We start from the raw sequence: 12,915 nt of genomic DNA on the forward strand, positions 1-12,915 counted from the left end.
CTGTAACTTAAAAGAGCTCAGCTCCTCCTTACACCTACATGCACCTCCTGATGCCACCTCCCACATTGTCCTAGGTGGGGAGCTCAAGCCTGTTGAGCAGATTTTTGGAGGCATCAAGGGACTTTCCCAGGGAAAAGAGAAATCTGCAACAGTCTCCTCCTCCTCTTTTAACAGCAGGTGCACCCTTTGAGCAAACGTCACACCAGACCAAAATCTGAATCCAAGTCAGTGTTATACTCATAATAAGAAGCACTGAGCTGCACACAAATACAACACATGCTACAACTGTTTCTACCCCCTTTTGCTTGAAACTGAACTAGTCAAATCTGAGATGAAAAGTCTTGTGAAACATACATTTGCAGGCACCTTTAGGGTTTGAAGGCCCTATTAACATGAATACAAGTCACATAATGACATGACTTACCATTCACCTCCCTGCGAGGCAATGTTGTTCCCAGAGAATTATGCAACTAGTACTTTTTAATGCATACCTATGATTGCTGAACTATGGGTGGTGGGGCTAGGTTCAATGCAACAAATCATTGCTAGTTAAGCACAAGTAATCACAGCTCACAGCCCAGCAACAAACCATGGGCTCTCTTCATGAGCAATTCATGGTTAAGGAGCCATGGCTTGTGGGCTCATACAACAAACCATGCGTCAGAAACAACCCACACTCATCCAGTATCTAACTTTGAATATGGGCTGTCATGTTATGCAACCCAGCCACTGTGTAACAATGATGTCAAATATTAATGTCAACCCAGTCTAAAGTCGATTTGTTAGAAAGTTCTTTGGATTGCTGATAGCTTGAAAATTCATAGCCTTGAATTAACCAACCATTAGGAAAAAACTGCACAAGATAAAATAAGAAACTAAGATAAAGTGATCGTTTGCCATTTTCTTATATCAAAAAGGAGCTACCTGGTTTGAGACTTGAATTACCAACTTTAGCTGACTGCAATGCTTTGCCAGGATTAGCACTGGCTTTCTCTTTACATGGTTCATCATGTGCAGAGTCCACTTTATTCACATTCTTCTGTCCTGTTTCTTCTTCACTCTCCACCTTCTCCATATGATCAGCACTGAGTAGTTCTAGTTCAGAATGGCTGACGTCCGGTTCACTTCTTAACAAAAAACTGCAGCCAGCAGCATCTTTGGTGTGGGAATCCATGGGCTCCACTATAAATAATAATAATGTGAAGTGTCAACACAAGAAAAAGCAAAAGTGAAGTACTATGATGGAAAGAAATGTTACATTAACTAGAATCAAAACCATCTCACAACAGCAACAAATAAGCATAGACAGCTTAATAACCATTACTATACTTTCAATATTAAAAAGTAATCTGTAAAATTCACTGATTGGCATGGTAATGTAATGTGGCTCTAAAAAAGTTAATATGCTTTATCAACTGTTCCTTTAAACAAACATTTAATTTAGTCATGACCATTCTGAAGGACTTCTCCTTATCCAGAGCGTCCCAAACTCTACCAATATATTTGTTTAATGTTTCTCCAAGAAACACACACTATGGGCCAGCTGATGAAGTTCCTTAATATGTAGGCTTTTCTGCAGGAAATGGGACAAGACATAGGATTCCATCAGCCGCATACAACGTAGCGCATACAATAATTTGATAGTGGACATATTAGCTAGGTACAGAAATGAACTGATGTCGCCAACAGAAACTGCTAGTTAACTGACCCAATCCTAACTAGTTCACACTCTCTTGGCTACACAGAAGAAGCTAGTATGAGTTTGCATATATGAATCTGCAGTTCCACACATGTAAGCCAATTGCTGGATTTAGGGAATTACTTCCCTAAAATATGCTGTTATTTTGCTAGTAGATTTACCCATCAGCAATTGAATTCATTGGGCCAGTCTGCATATCACAATATCATCTTATCTCCGAAGACATGAGGCAGAACTCAAAATCCTGTTAAAGGATGTTGGGTATGAACTCATATCCAGCATAAACTTATTGATGCATAAGATCAAGGTCCCCCTAGTCCAGCTTTCTTTACCAGAATCTACTAGAAGAGCCATCTGTAGACTATATCCTACTATCTGGTCATTTCAAATAATTAAATATGTACAGTATAAAATGAAGCAAGCAGATTCATACTCCAGACATAAAGAGACAGCACAAAATACATGCAGCAAAAAAAAAACCACTAATCCCCACAAAGCAGAACACAATTTCTTAAACTTGACTAATTTTACCACACCAATATGAACTGTACTATGAACAAAGACTCAAAACTCATTAAGAAATATAGCTACAGCTGAATCATTTATGTTCTCCTGACCCATTGCTTTCTATTTGGATTTTTTTCAAAATAATGCGGAATTCATTAGCAGTTTATTTTAAAGGTGATTTGTTACCATCATTATCTGTTTTGGAAAGTTCCCCTTTTGTTAAGAATTTCAGCATCTTCTTTAAAACCTTCTTATGAGATCTGGAAGGCTGGAAATGTAATGCCTGGCATCTAAGAAAAGAGACAAGAATACTGTAATGGTTTAAAGAGTTGTGTGTCTGTTCCTTCAAATATTGGTAAGTTTCAGAAGAGCAAGGGGGTAAAAGAGGGTGATGAATGAGGGAGGTGATTGGTTGGTGACCAGGAGTGTGAGGGCAGAGCTTGGAAATATGTGAGGAGAAGGAGAAAACAGTCAGTTGTGGTCTGTCAGCAGTTTGCAGACTCCGAAGAGGCAGCCTTCTCATTAGAAACCTACAGAGTGCTGTGAAAAGCATTTAAGATTCTAAAGTGGACTACTTGGAAGACATATAAATGACTAGGGAGAGTCAGAACCTAATACTGCCAAGTATTATAAGGGCACAAGAGATAGAAGCTAACAGAAACCTGAGTACAGAAGGGAAAGATTAAATTGAGATAAATAAAATAAGGACTGGTTTAAGAGCATTCAGGAGAGAAAGGAGGATCTGTGTGTGATGGGTATTTGTGAAGGGACAGAGAGAGATACCTCAGTCAGAAGTTGTTATTATACATTGTTTTATTCACTAAGGAATTAAGTTACTGAATATCTTGAAACCAATATGCTTATTGTAGAAATCAAGTTTTATTTTGTTTATTGTTTATTGTTAACCCAGTGCCATAGGCTGTTTGAATATCAGTGTCCTCAGGACCACATAGTCCAAAAAAGGAGCCTTACAGCATGGGCACAACACTGCGGGAGAGGTTAATTAAGACTTAATTAAATTCCTGGGTGCAGCATTAGATATCAAGGAGTTAAAGACACATCATATCCAAACACAATATAGGAGTGTACTCATGACAAATATGATCAAATTATCTGAGTTAATATAATATATTCAATGATTATTTGATTTGTACTGTATGGTCATCTACTCTAGTTCATACAAACCCATTAAGGGACTAATCTAAAATATGACATGATGAGTAGCTCATGATCTTTTAAGGTATCTGGTATGTCTGGGATTATGACAACTATCTAAATCACAGTTACATAGCTTTTGAACCCAGTGGAACATACATAGTGTCAGAGCTTTCAGTACTGTAAACTGCCTCGATAAATATTTCTGTAATACTCAAAATAGTATCCAATGGGCTGACTGGTTATCCTCCAACAATTTAGTTCCATAAGCATCCCTTCCCACCAATTCCATTACTCAAGCAGGCACTACCACTTGTGCAACAGAGTTTAACACATCCTAGAGACAGACTCCAAACAGGCAAAAATACCTGTTTCTGGTTTCTGTAAGGATGGTGACCCTTCCTTACATGAACTCCAGTCACCTGCCCCATTCCAGAAATTAGCATTTCTGCCAAAAGCTGCCAGAAGTGTTCAGTCTGCATTTGCGGAATGGAATCAGTAGGGTGCAGCAGAATTGGTGAGGATGTATGCTGTGCTGGAGATTTCCCACAGTGCTCCTGACATCATGAGGTAACTCAAGAAACTGTATGTGTAGAATAGCCTTGCATTTAAGAATTCACATGGCAGGCAAAGGTGGCACTGAATTGCATTCTGATAAGCAAGCAAGCTAGTAGAGCATGGACACAGAGCCTTGTCCCTCCCCTATGCCCAAGTTGACCACAACAGGTCTCTGTGCTGAACACAGAAATACACAGTCAATGGCCCTGCTGGACAGGAATTCTGGGAGTTGCAGTCCAAATGCTTCTGAAGGCCACCAGGATGGAGAAGGCTGCTGTAGATCATACTGATTATTTATCTTCACAGTAGTTTGCAAGATAGATTCAGTAACATAGCCAGCTATGAACTTCCTTCTATATTCACAGTACAGAGATTTTTGAGTCTGCCTGCTGCACAAGATCAAAACATGTTTGTATACAGAAGATATAGATGCATGCCACATAGTAAGTTCTTACCTTATTGTATACTGAGGACAGCATGTTTGGTCCATAGTGGGCTTGTAGACATATTTTCCACTCCTTTAAGTTAAAAATATTCTGTTAAAAAGTTTTATAGGTACTTAGAATGCGCTTCAAATATGTAACCTGAAAATTTTTATATGGGTTATTTCCTGCTTGGAATCTAAACTAACCTCAGACCCAAATCTGAACTGCAATGTTAACAGTGGACTAAAGTGCAGAACGGCTCCAAGTTATTATCTCTCAACACAGTCCTCCAAACTGCTACACAAATATGTCATCTCTGTTATTACACACATTCACTCAGCTCAATATGCATACTCAGCATAAACTACACTGCAGCTTGTTGGAAGACACTGCTCTCCAGCCAGGAAACCTTCCAACCAGCAGCATATTATTCATATTACTAATGATTCTGTTATATTTATATCCCCTTCATTTTTCCTCTTACAAGGAACCCAGGATGGCTTACATAGAGCTCTGTTCCACTTTATCCTGACAACAGCCCTGTGACATGAGTTAGGCTGAGAGTGAAAGAATGGCCCAAGTCACTCAGTGAGCTTCGTGGCCATGTGTGGACTAGAACTTAGATCTCCCAGGTCCCTGTTCAACACTCTAACCACTGTGCCACACTGGCTCTGCATTTACTTGCAACTTGCAATGGCAGGGCAACGAAAAAAATGTGTGATGAGGAAAGAGAATTAAGCATTTCATAGTAAATGATAAGAGTACAAAAGAGCTCCTCTCTTTAATGCTATCTTTTGTTTGGGGATGGACAAGCTGATGCCCAATCACAAGCTAGCTGTAGACGTCCTATGATCAGCTCAAGGGGAGCAGTTCCACCCTTGGCCATGGTTTCAGCCCCTAAAGTCTGCTCTGACAGGCACAGACTTTAAACCAGGGAATTCAACCTAGAAATTAACTAGGATTAAGAACACAGAAGAACTGAGAGATCATACACTTCCCCTTCCTGAAATTGGTGATCTCCAGATTTTTCGACCACAGTGCCCAGAATTCCTGACCATTGCCTATGATGGCTGGGGCTGATGGCTGCTGAAGTCTAAAACATCTGGAAGGTACTAGATCGGGGGGAAGCTCCTGTAACAGCAGGTCACTGACCTGTTGTGTATTTTCAAATGAGATGTCAGTTTTCAACATCTATTTGAGGTCTTAGAACCTTTAAGGGCACAATGAAATGCCTGTCTACAGAGAAGAACTGCCAGCATTTCCTAGCTAACATGACAGGATGGGGAATGCTGGTAGTTGTAGGATTTTGTTTCTGTCTAAACAGGACGGCACTCTAAGTTGTCATCTTGCTTCATTTTAGGATTTGGGTTCAAATCTCTCAGTGGCAGAGGCCAAATACGAAAGTCCAGATTCCATCAATCTAGATAACAAGGCTATCAGAAAGATCTCAGAAAGCAGTTACTAGTCAAAAGATGCAGTGCTAAGCTGCATGAACCAATGGCACAATATAAAGAAGCATCTTATAACCTAGAGAAATAAACCTGATTGCAGCCTCTCTACTATCACACCCATTATCTCCTTTGCTGATAATCAGAATTTTAAAAAGAACAAACTAAGAAGCCAAGACTGTAGTACAGAAGGTAGAAGGTATGTCACCAGAGATGTTATTCCTTTCTGTTTCTTCATAATCCCAGAAGTTTAAAAACACATTAAAATGCAGTGGTAAGTTACAGATACTTAAATGTCATAATATATGCTTCATATTTAAATACTGAAGTCAACAATACTAACACCATTTTACCTTCGCCATCCTCTGTCTATAAGATCTTGATAATCTTGAACAGTCAATGTATGAGCCCACATGCCTGGAAGAAATATCCATACAAGATGGTGAAAAACTGTTGCCTCAAGTAATGGGAACAACAATGGTCTTTGTGGAAAGCTGCTATCAGTTCACCTTTTTTTTTTAATTTTTAATTTAAAAAAAAAATTGGCAATATGAGCACTTCAGAAAAAAATGAAAACCTGTTGCTCAGGTTAAAATGTTTTGCGAGCTACATTAAAATCTTGCTGTCACAGCTGGCTTTGTTACATTCATCCAAGGTTTACCTAAAACCCTGCTGAACATCCTAATATGGAAATATAAATAGGGGTCAGGAAGAGGCTGGAAAAGCGAGAGAAAAGTGGGAATCAATCATTATAAGTGGACTTTAATCCACGTACACCATAATATATGCCAATTCCTTGTAAATTAGTCTCTTATTTTAAATCAATGTAATGCTGCAGCAAATTACAGAGTAGTGGCTGAATTACAGGTGGGTCAAACAACACTCCTCGCGCTTCAGTGACAGCTCCGTGGTTGTCTTTAGAAAGCTAGAGAGGACCGACATGGAGGGACAGGAGGTGGGGTCTGTGAAATCCAGTAAGCGCCCTCCTCCCTTAGCTGGCTCATTTGAGCAGTGTTGCAGAGCTGTGCTGCATGATCCACCCCAGTTACCAGCTGCTTTCCCGGGAAGCGACAGCAGGGGAGGAGGACGACTCAGTCAGGATGCGGACTCGGGGGCCTGCTAACCGGGACGACGAGGGCGTGAGGGGCGTCGCAGCTGGTCTTCGGGAACCATAAGGAATGGCTAAAGAGGCAAATCGACGCCGCTTTTCAGGAAGGGGGCGAATTTAGCGTGTACGGGCGCAGAATGCCCCCTCCCTCCGCCGTCCTTTACTGCTACCGAACCCTCTTGCGCCCCATTCGCTGTACGATGAAGGAACAGGTGCCCCCCAATCCGAACCCTCGCCGTCGAGCCCCATCCGGACCCGCACCGTGAGAATGGTTGCCACTATCACTCTTGCAGTAGCCGCAAGTGTAGCCGCCGTCTCCTCCACAGTATTCCACAATACTCAGCGAACTTCCTCCCACCACCGCCATCTTTGCCAACCGGTCGGCCTCAAATAACCTCTCGCCCGCTGCCCTGCCCCAGACTCTTAGTTTAGGTGCTCCACGAAGAAATAGGTCCAGCTGCCGCCATCTTAGCAAAGGGCAAGTCTGGGTGGAGCAACGAAAGGGCTACAGTCTCGGTAGGTTTTCAGAATGACTTCCGGTTGCGGATTCCCATTTCGAATCCTCCATGTGCGGGGCAAAAAGTAATAGGAATCAACGTTTAAAAGGGGGAAGCGTCACGGGTTCTCTTGCCCTACCATTCATTAAACTGTTCGAGCCTTTCATTTCCCAGAGCAAATTACTCGGACAAAGTACTTGCCACTCCTTTCTCTCTTTTTCTGGCAAGACTCCTCTGTCGGGTCTGACAGAGGTGCAGTGACGAGTCAGTGTGGCACCTGTTGAATTTCTACATACTATGTCTTAAAAGCACAGGTGTTGCAAGCCCCCTTTTTGCTGCGATGTTTTGGAAGCAACATGTTAATATATCCAGAAAATAAACATTCATAAGGTTGAGGGTTTACTGTTAGGTCAAGTGAGGCAGCTGCCCCAGGCAGCTGATTTGAGAATGTCAAAATAAAGGAGCAAAAATAATTATCTTGATGTTGCATTTTACAATTAAAGAGAAAAAGAGGCATGTGAGGGATGTTCTCCCTTAGCCAAAATTAGTTAACTATCCTAAGGTATTATGCACCTTCAATTATTAAGTACACACCATACAGCCGAATCCTGTGGGTGTTTATTCATACATAAATCCCATTATGTCAATTTGATCTTACCGCCAGGAAAGCAGCAATAGACTACAGTTCTATTCTTTCTTATTTCGTTTTTGCTAGTGAAAAATGACAAAGGGTTTAGCTAAATATGTAAGATCAATTCAATAGTTTCCTGTGCATTTTGTGACAAGTGTGCATTTCCATTCAGCTGCTTCCTCTAGCTGTTCCATTAAACTTTCTCTGACTTTCTCTCCCATATCTAACTGTTGTATACAAAGGAAACTTTTATTAAGTGGGGAGGCATTACTGAAACTGTACAATCCATCTATCGTCCTGGGAGAAGGTCCTACAGAACTCAATGGGACATATGGAATTGCCTTATAACAAGTCAGATCATTGGTCGATCTAGCCCAGTATCGTCCACACTGACTGGCAGCAGCTCTCCAAGGTACCAGATGCAAATTTTTCTAGGCCTGGGATTTGAATCTGGTACCTTCTGCACTACTGTGAAGACTGTCCTTTTCTAATCTTTTGTTTAAAAATAATATAAAAGCTTGCATTCAGAAGACTGTCAGTAGTCAGTTCCCAAAGTGTTATTTCTTTGCAATTATTTCCAAACAACTGAAGCACTTGACAGATTCATGAAAAGTATAATCCCACACCTCTGTCAGAATCGAGCCCTGCTAAGCTCTGTGTAACTTCATTCTCATGTACAACTTATCTGTGAACAAAGTCCAGTAGAACGGTCCTTCCCAACCTGGTGCCCTTCAGATGTTTGAAGACTACAACTCCCAGCATTCCCTCTACCTGCCATACTAGGTGGGAGTTGATGGGAAGTCGGAACACCTGGTCGGGGAAGCCTGCCGCAGGACTTATCTCCCGGTGGGCTTGAACCGGATTGGACTGTAAGCGTTGCACACTCTTGCATTCTTCTTCACCAAGAGCGCTTCTAGAAACCCGCCCCCCCCTTTTAGAACCGCCGCAATTTTAGCCCAGCAAACAATGAGAGCACAAACATGCAGTTCGCACGATTATTTTACAGCAATACTACGAAAAGAAAGCCCCGGTCTGAGCTTTCCTGGGAATCTTGCCTTTCAGGTAGAAATCCTACCTTACTATTTCGGGTCGCAGCGGAGAAAGACCTTCCTCCACCACATTTCTATTTCGCTACTTTTTTTTTTCACCTTCACAACTTTTTGCCTAAATGGTGACATGATACGCGCCTCTATTTAGAGGCATTTCCGACGGATGACAGCGGCAATAAGAAGAGGGCGGAGCTCGGAAAAACAAACGGGACCTGTGTGTTGCTTCCGCCATTTTTCTTTCGGGCTATTCGAGTTCTCGTAATAGCGAAGCAGCCCTGGAATGGGTGGGCTGGCGACCGGGAGGGATGCCCAGGCAGTGACGGGGGCTCTTTCTGCGCCTCCGGGCACCAGCCTTTCTCCCAGGGATGCGATGGAGCGACACGTGCAGCTACGGCTGTCAAAAGCGGCGGCCACACGATTGCGCTGCCCGTCGTGTTCTCCGCGCTTACCGCTAGACACTTTTCCCCGGGAGGAGCCGCAGTAACCGCACCGGTAACTCGCTCTTGTCCCTTCGTACACCACCGCGGACTTCATGGTGCGTGGCCCGGTACCCTCGCCTTCGCGCTCCCTCCGCTTCCTGCCCGCTCGACGTAAACAGAGCCGCCGGGCTGCACCGCAAACCCGCCCAGGGACACCGCCCCCGCGGCTGAACGGCTCTCCCTTACATGACCTCAAATCACGTTCGTTCCCCACTCGAGGCGTGCGTGCACCCTCCAGGCCTGTGTGCCATATTGTTCTGCAGGACAATGCCTTCGGCTCTCTAGACGTCAGCATAGACGGCCATGTGTCTTAACGTTGCTTTATTATAGTCACAAGCCATTTAAACTCAACGAAATGACAATGTTACAGTAAGCTGAATCGTCCTCTAGATAGGGATTTCCGTGCTTCCCTTGGAAATCTTGCTTATGTACATACATATGTATGTATTCTCCCAAGCAAAAGTGAAAATGACCCTTTAAAAGCAATGAAGGACACCCTCAATTTTAGCATACCTCAGACAGGGCAGTCCTGTGTCCCCTGCCAAGGCACTGGAGTTACTAGTCTTGTGTTCTCTCCGGTTTAGCTCATGCAAAATAAAAGGCTTTAAAAGAAACCTCAAAACACATTCGATTTGGCAAGCCTATTTTCTAGATCTGTGCAGCTCCACTGATGCACTTTCACTGGTTAAATCATGCAATCACCGACACATAACCAAACCTGAGAAAAACCCTCTTTTCTAGACATTACTGTGTGTGTCTTGAAATGTAGCTGACATTGGCCAGGCACCATTCCAGAGAAAGCTGGTTGGCACTTTAGAGATAAAGCTCCAACAAAGGGCAATTCACACCAGCCTACTCCATCCTCCCCTCTCCTTTAGAGCATCTTCTTTGGTATACAAGTGGGAAAGATCACTTCCATAACCTATTGAAAAGTGTTAACTGTGTTACCTGTAACCCTTTAATGATCAATGTATAAAAGGGCCAACTCAGGACTGCTCAGGTGTGCCATCTGGAAATATCTGCTGGTAGCCTATTATTCTCAAGAATACTTTAAAAGAAAACCTTCCCCTGTTGTGTATCTTGGGTATACAGTATGGGTGTTGTGCCTACACAGTACCTGTTGCTGGGAAGATTTAAGAGCTTTAATGGTTTTTGGCAGGAACTTCACACACCCCACCCCCACAGTATAATTGGAGTGTCTGCCCTTTCCCCAGTCAGCTGACTGTCCATTTGCCCCCAAGGTGGAGCTGGCTGTTACCAAACCTGGCTCATAAGGGAGAAAAAGTATAGAAACACAGACAGAGTATACCTAGTCACCGACACTGAGTGGGGCCAGTGGGCGAGTTTTGTGAATGCATGAATGACCACTCAAAGAACAACAGTTACAGGGAAGCAACCTGCCTTATACCAAGGTTTGACCACTCATCCACCTTTTCCACTAATCAAAAGGCAGTAATTCTAGATGCCAGGGATTGAATGTTAAGACCTTCCGCAGAAAAAGCCTATACCCCACCAATGCTTTTTTAAATTAATAACCAAAAGTTCTAGCTAGTTTGCTTATCAGGGTATGAGTTTGACTTTGTCAAAAGCTTTGCTAAAGTCCACAGCATTCCCATAAAAAGATGTAGAGCTCACTTAAGCTCTGGGTTCCAGAATCAATCCCATTCAAATTTTCAATCACGTTGCATCAATAATGTGATCAGACAGATGTAATACAATGTGATGACCAGACAAAGTATTACAAAATATCAGTGGTAAGATCTGTTCTTACTGATGAGTTCACAAGTCTCAGTGATAAAAGCACTTTACAGGCTAAATTACTAGCTCAAGGAACAGGATAGAAGCTCAAGATTGATAGGCAAATAGTCAATTCATTCCAATTGGGTTGAATGGGTTCAAATCTCGAGATCCCAATGAATTCCATTCTTGTGTCATAAAAGAGCTGGCCAAAGAAAAGCAGGTTGCTTACCTGTAACTGATGTTCTTCGAGTGGCCATCTGTGCAGTCACACATATGGGTACTGCGCCTGCGCAGTGCCTTTGGCCGGAAGATTAAAAGCTAACAGTTTTTGGCAGGAAGCTCCGCTCCCCTCCCCCATGGGCTATAAAGAGCGGAGCGTCCGCCATTTGTTCAGTCTTTGACGACCAAACGTGCGCCCCCTTGTGGAAAAGTTCTCAGTATGAGATAGGAAAAAGGGATCGGTACCAAGAAAAAATGGGAAACTTTCGGTACCGATGAATGAGTCCACTCACCGACACCGAGCGGGGCCGGCGGGTGGGTTGTGTGACTGCACAGATGGCCACTCGAAGAACATCAGTTACAGGTAAGCAACCTGCTTTTCTTCGTCGTGGCCTCTGTGCATCACACATATGGGTAGATTAACAAGCTTACCATCAAAGGAGGAGGGAAGGTGTCCTCATTGTAGGACGGAGGAGAGTACAGCTCTACCGAAAGAGCAGTCCCAACGAGCCCGAACATCAAGACGGTAGTGCCTGGCGAAGGTGCAAGGGTTCGCCCAAGTAGCGGCTCGGCAAACGTCATCGATCGGAACTCCAGATGCGAATGCAGAAGACGTAGCGACAGCTCTAGTGGAATGGCCTCGGGGAACTGTAGGCAGTTCGAGCTTAGCTAACTGATAGCACAAAGTAATAGTGTGGACTATCCACTTAGAGAGCCTTTGAGGAGTGACTGGGTCGCCCTGATCTCTAGCCGAATATTTAATGAACAGTTTATTGGATCGCCGAATAGACTCCGTTCGCGATCGATAAAAGGCTAAACAACGCCGAACGTCGAGGGAGTGCAAAGATCTTTCCAAGGGATTCGACGGCGATGGAAAAAAGGCAGGCAGTACAATGTCTTGTCCTGAATGGAAAGGTGTAGAGACTTTGGGCAAGAAAGATGGGTCAAGACGTAAAACGACCTTTTCTCTGTGGAGGTTTAGATAAGGAGGGTCGACGCGGAGGGCACAAAGCTCACTAGCTCTCCGGGCTGACGTAACAGCTACAAGGAACGTCTTCCACGACACTAATCGGAGATCCACAGTCGCCAAAGGTTCAAAGGGGGCCCTCATAAGGGCCTGTAGAACTACAGAAAGGCTCCACATGGGCATAACCGGTCTAATCGATGGATTAAGGTTATACAGTCCTTTCAAAAATCTCTTGAGAATAGGATGAGAAAACAGGGGTGATCCATCGACTAAGCCACGGTAGTAGGCTATTGCGGCCGTATACACTTTAATAGAAGACGGCTTCAGTCCGGAGTGATGCAACTCCAGAAGGAACTGAAGAATTTGTTCAATTGATGAGACAAGTGGGGAGAACGAATGAGACTCGGCGAAGGCAGAAAACTGCTTCCATTAA

At 43.4% G+C, this 12,915-nt stretch overlaps 1 protein-coding gene across 9 annotated transcripts in view; it reads right to left on the reverse strand.

Moving 5' to 3' along the window:
- The window catches only part of ATE1 (arginyltransferase 1), a 78,489-nt gene extending 68,754 nt beyond the window's left edge, over positions 1–9,735 (reverse strand). For 2 of the 9 annotated variants that reach the window (XM_044440268.1, XM_044440231.1), the window contains exons 1-5: positions 7,162–7,403; positions 6,146–6,209; positions 4,375–4,437; positions 2,393–2,496; positions 925–1,182 (exon numbers count right to left, since the gene is read on the reverse strand). In XM_044440268.1, coding sequence (XP_044296203.1) covers positions 925–1,182; positions 2,393–2,496; positions 4,375–4,437; positions 6,146–6,209; positions 7,162–7,267 — 595 coding nt within the window. In that variant the 5' untranslated portion in view covers positions 7,268–7,403. Of the gene's footprint in view, positions 1–924; positions 1,183–2,392; positions 2,497–4,374; positions 4,438–6,145; positions 6,210–7,161; positions 7,404–9,103; positions 9,483–9,526 lie in introns of those variants that run through there. The other 7 variants (XM_044440216.1, XM_044440207.1, XM_044440224.1 and 4 more) reach the window with 7 other exon arrangements.
- Between the last annotated feature and the right edge of the window lie 3,180 nt (positions 9,736–12,915).

The sequence above is a fragment of the Varanus komodoensis genome, unplaced genomic scaffold, assembly GCF_004798865.1.
Source record: "Varanus komodoensis strain SLA01 unplaced genomic scaffold, ASM479886v1 scaffold1, whole genome shotgun sequence".
NCBI lineage: Eukaryota > Metazoa > Chordata > Lepidosauria > Squamata > Varanidae > Varanus > Varanus komodoensis.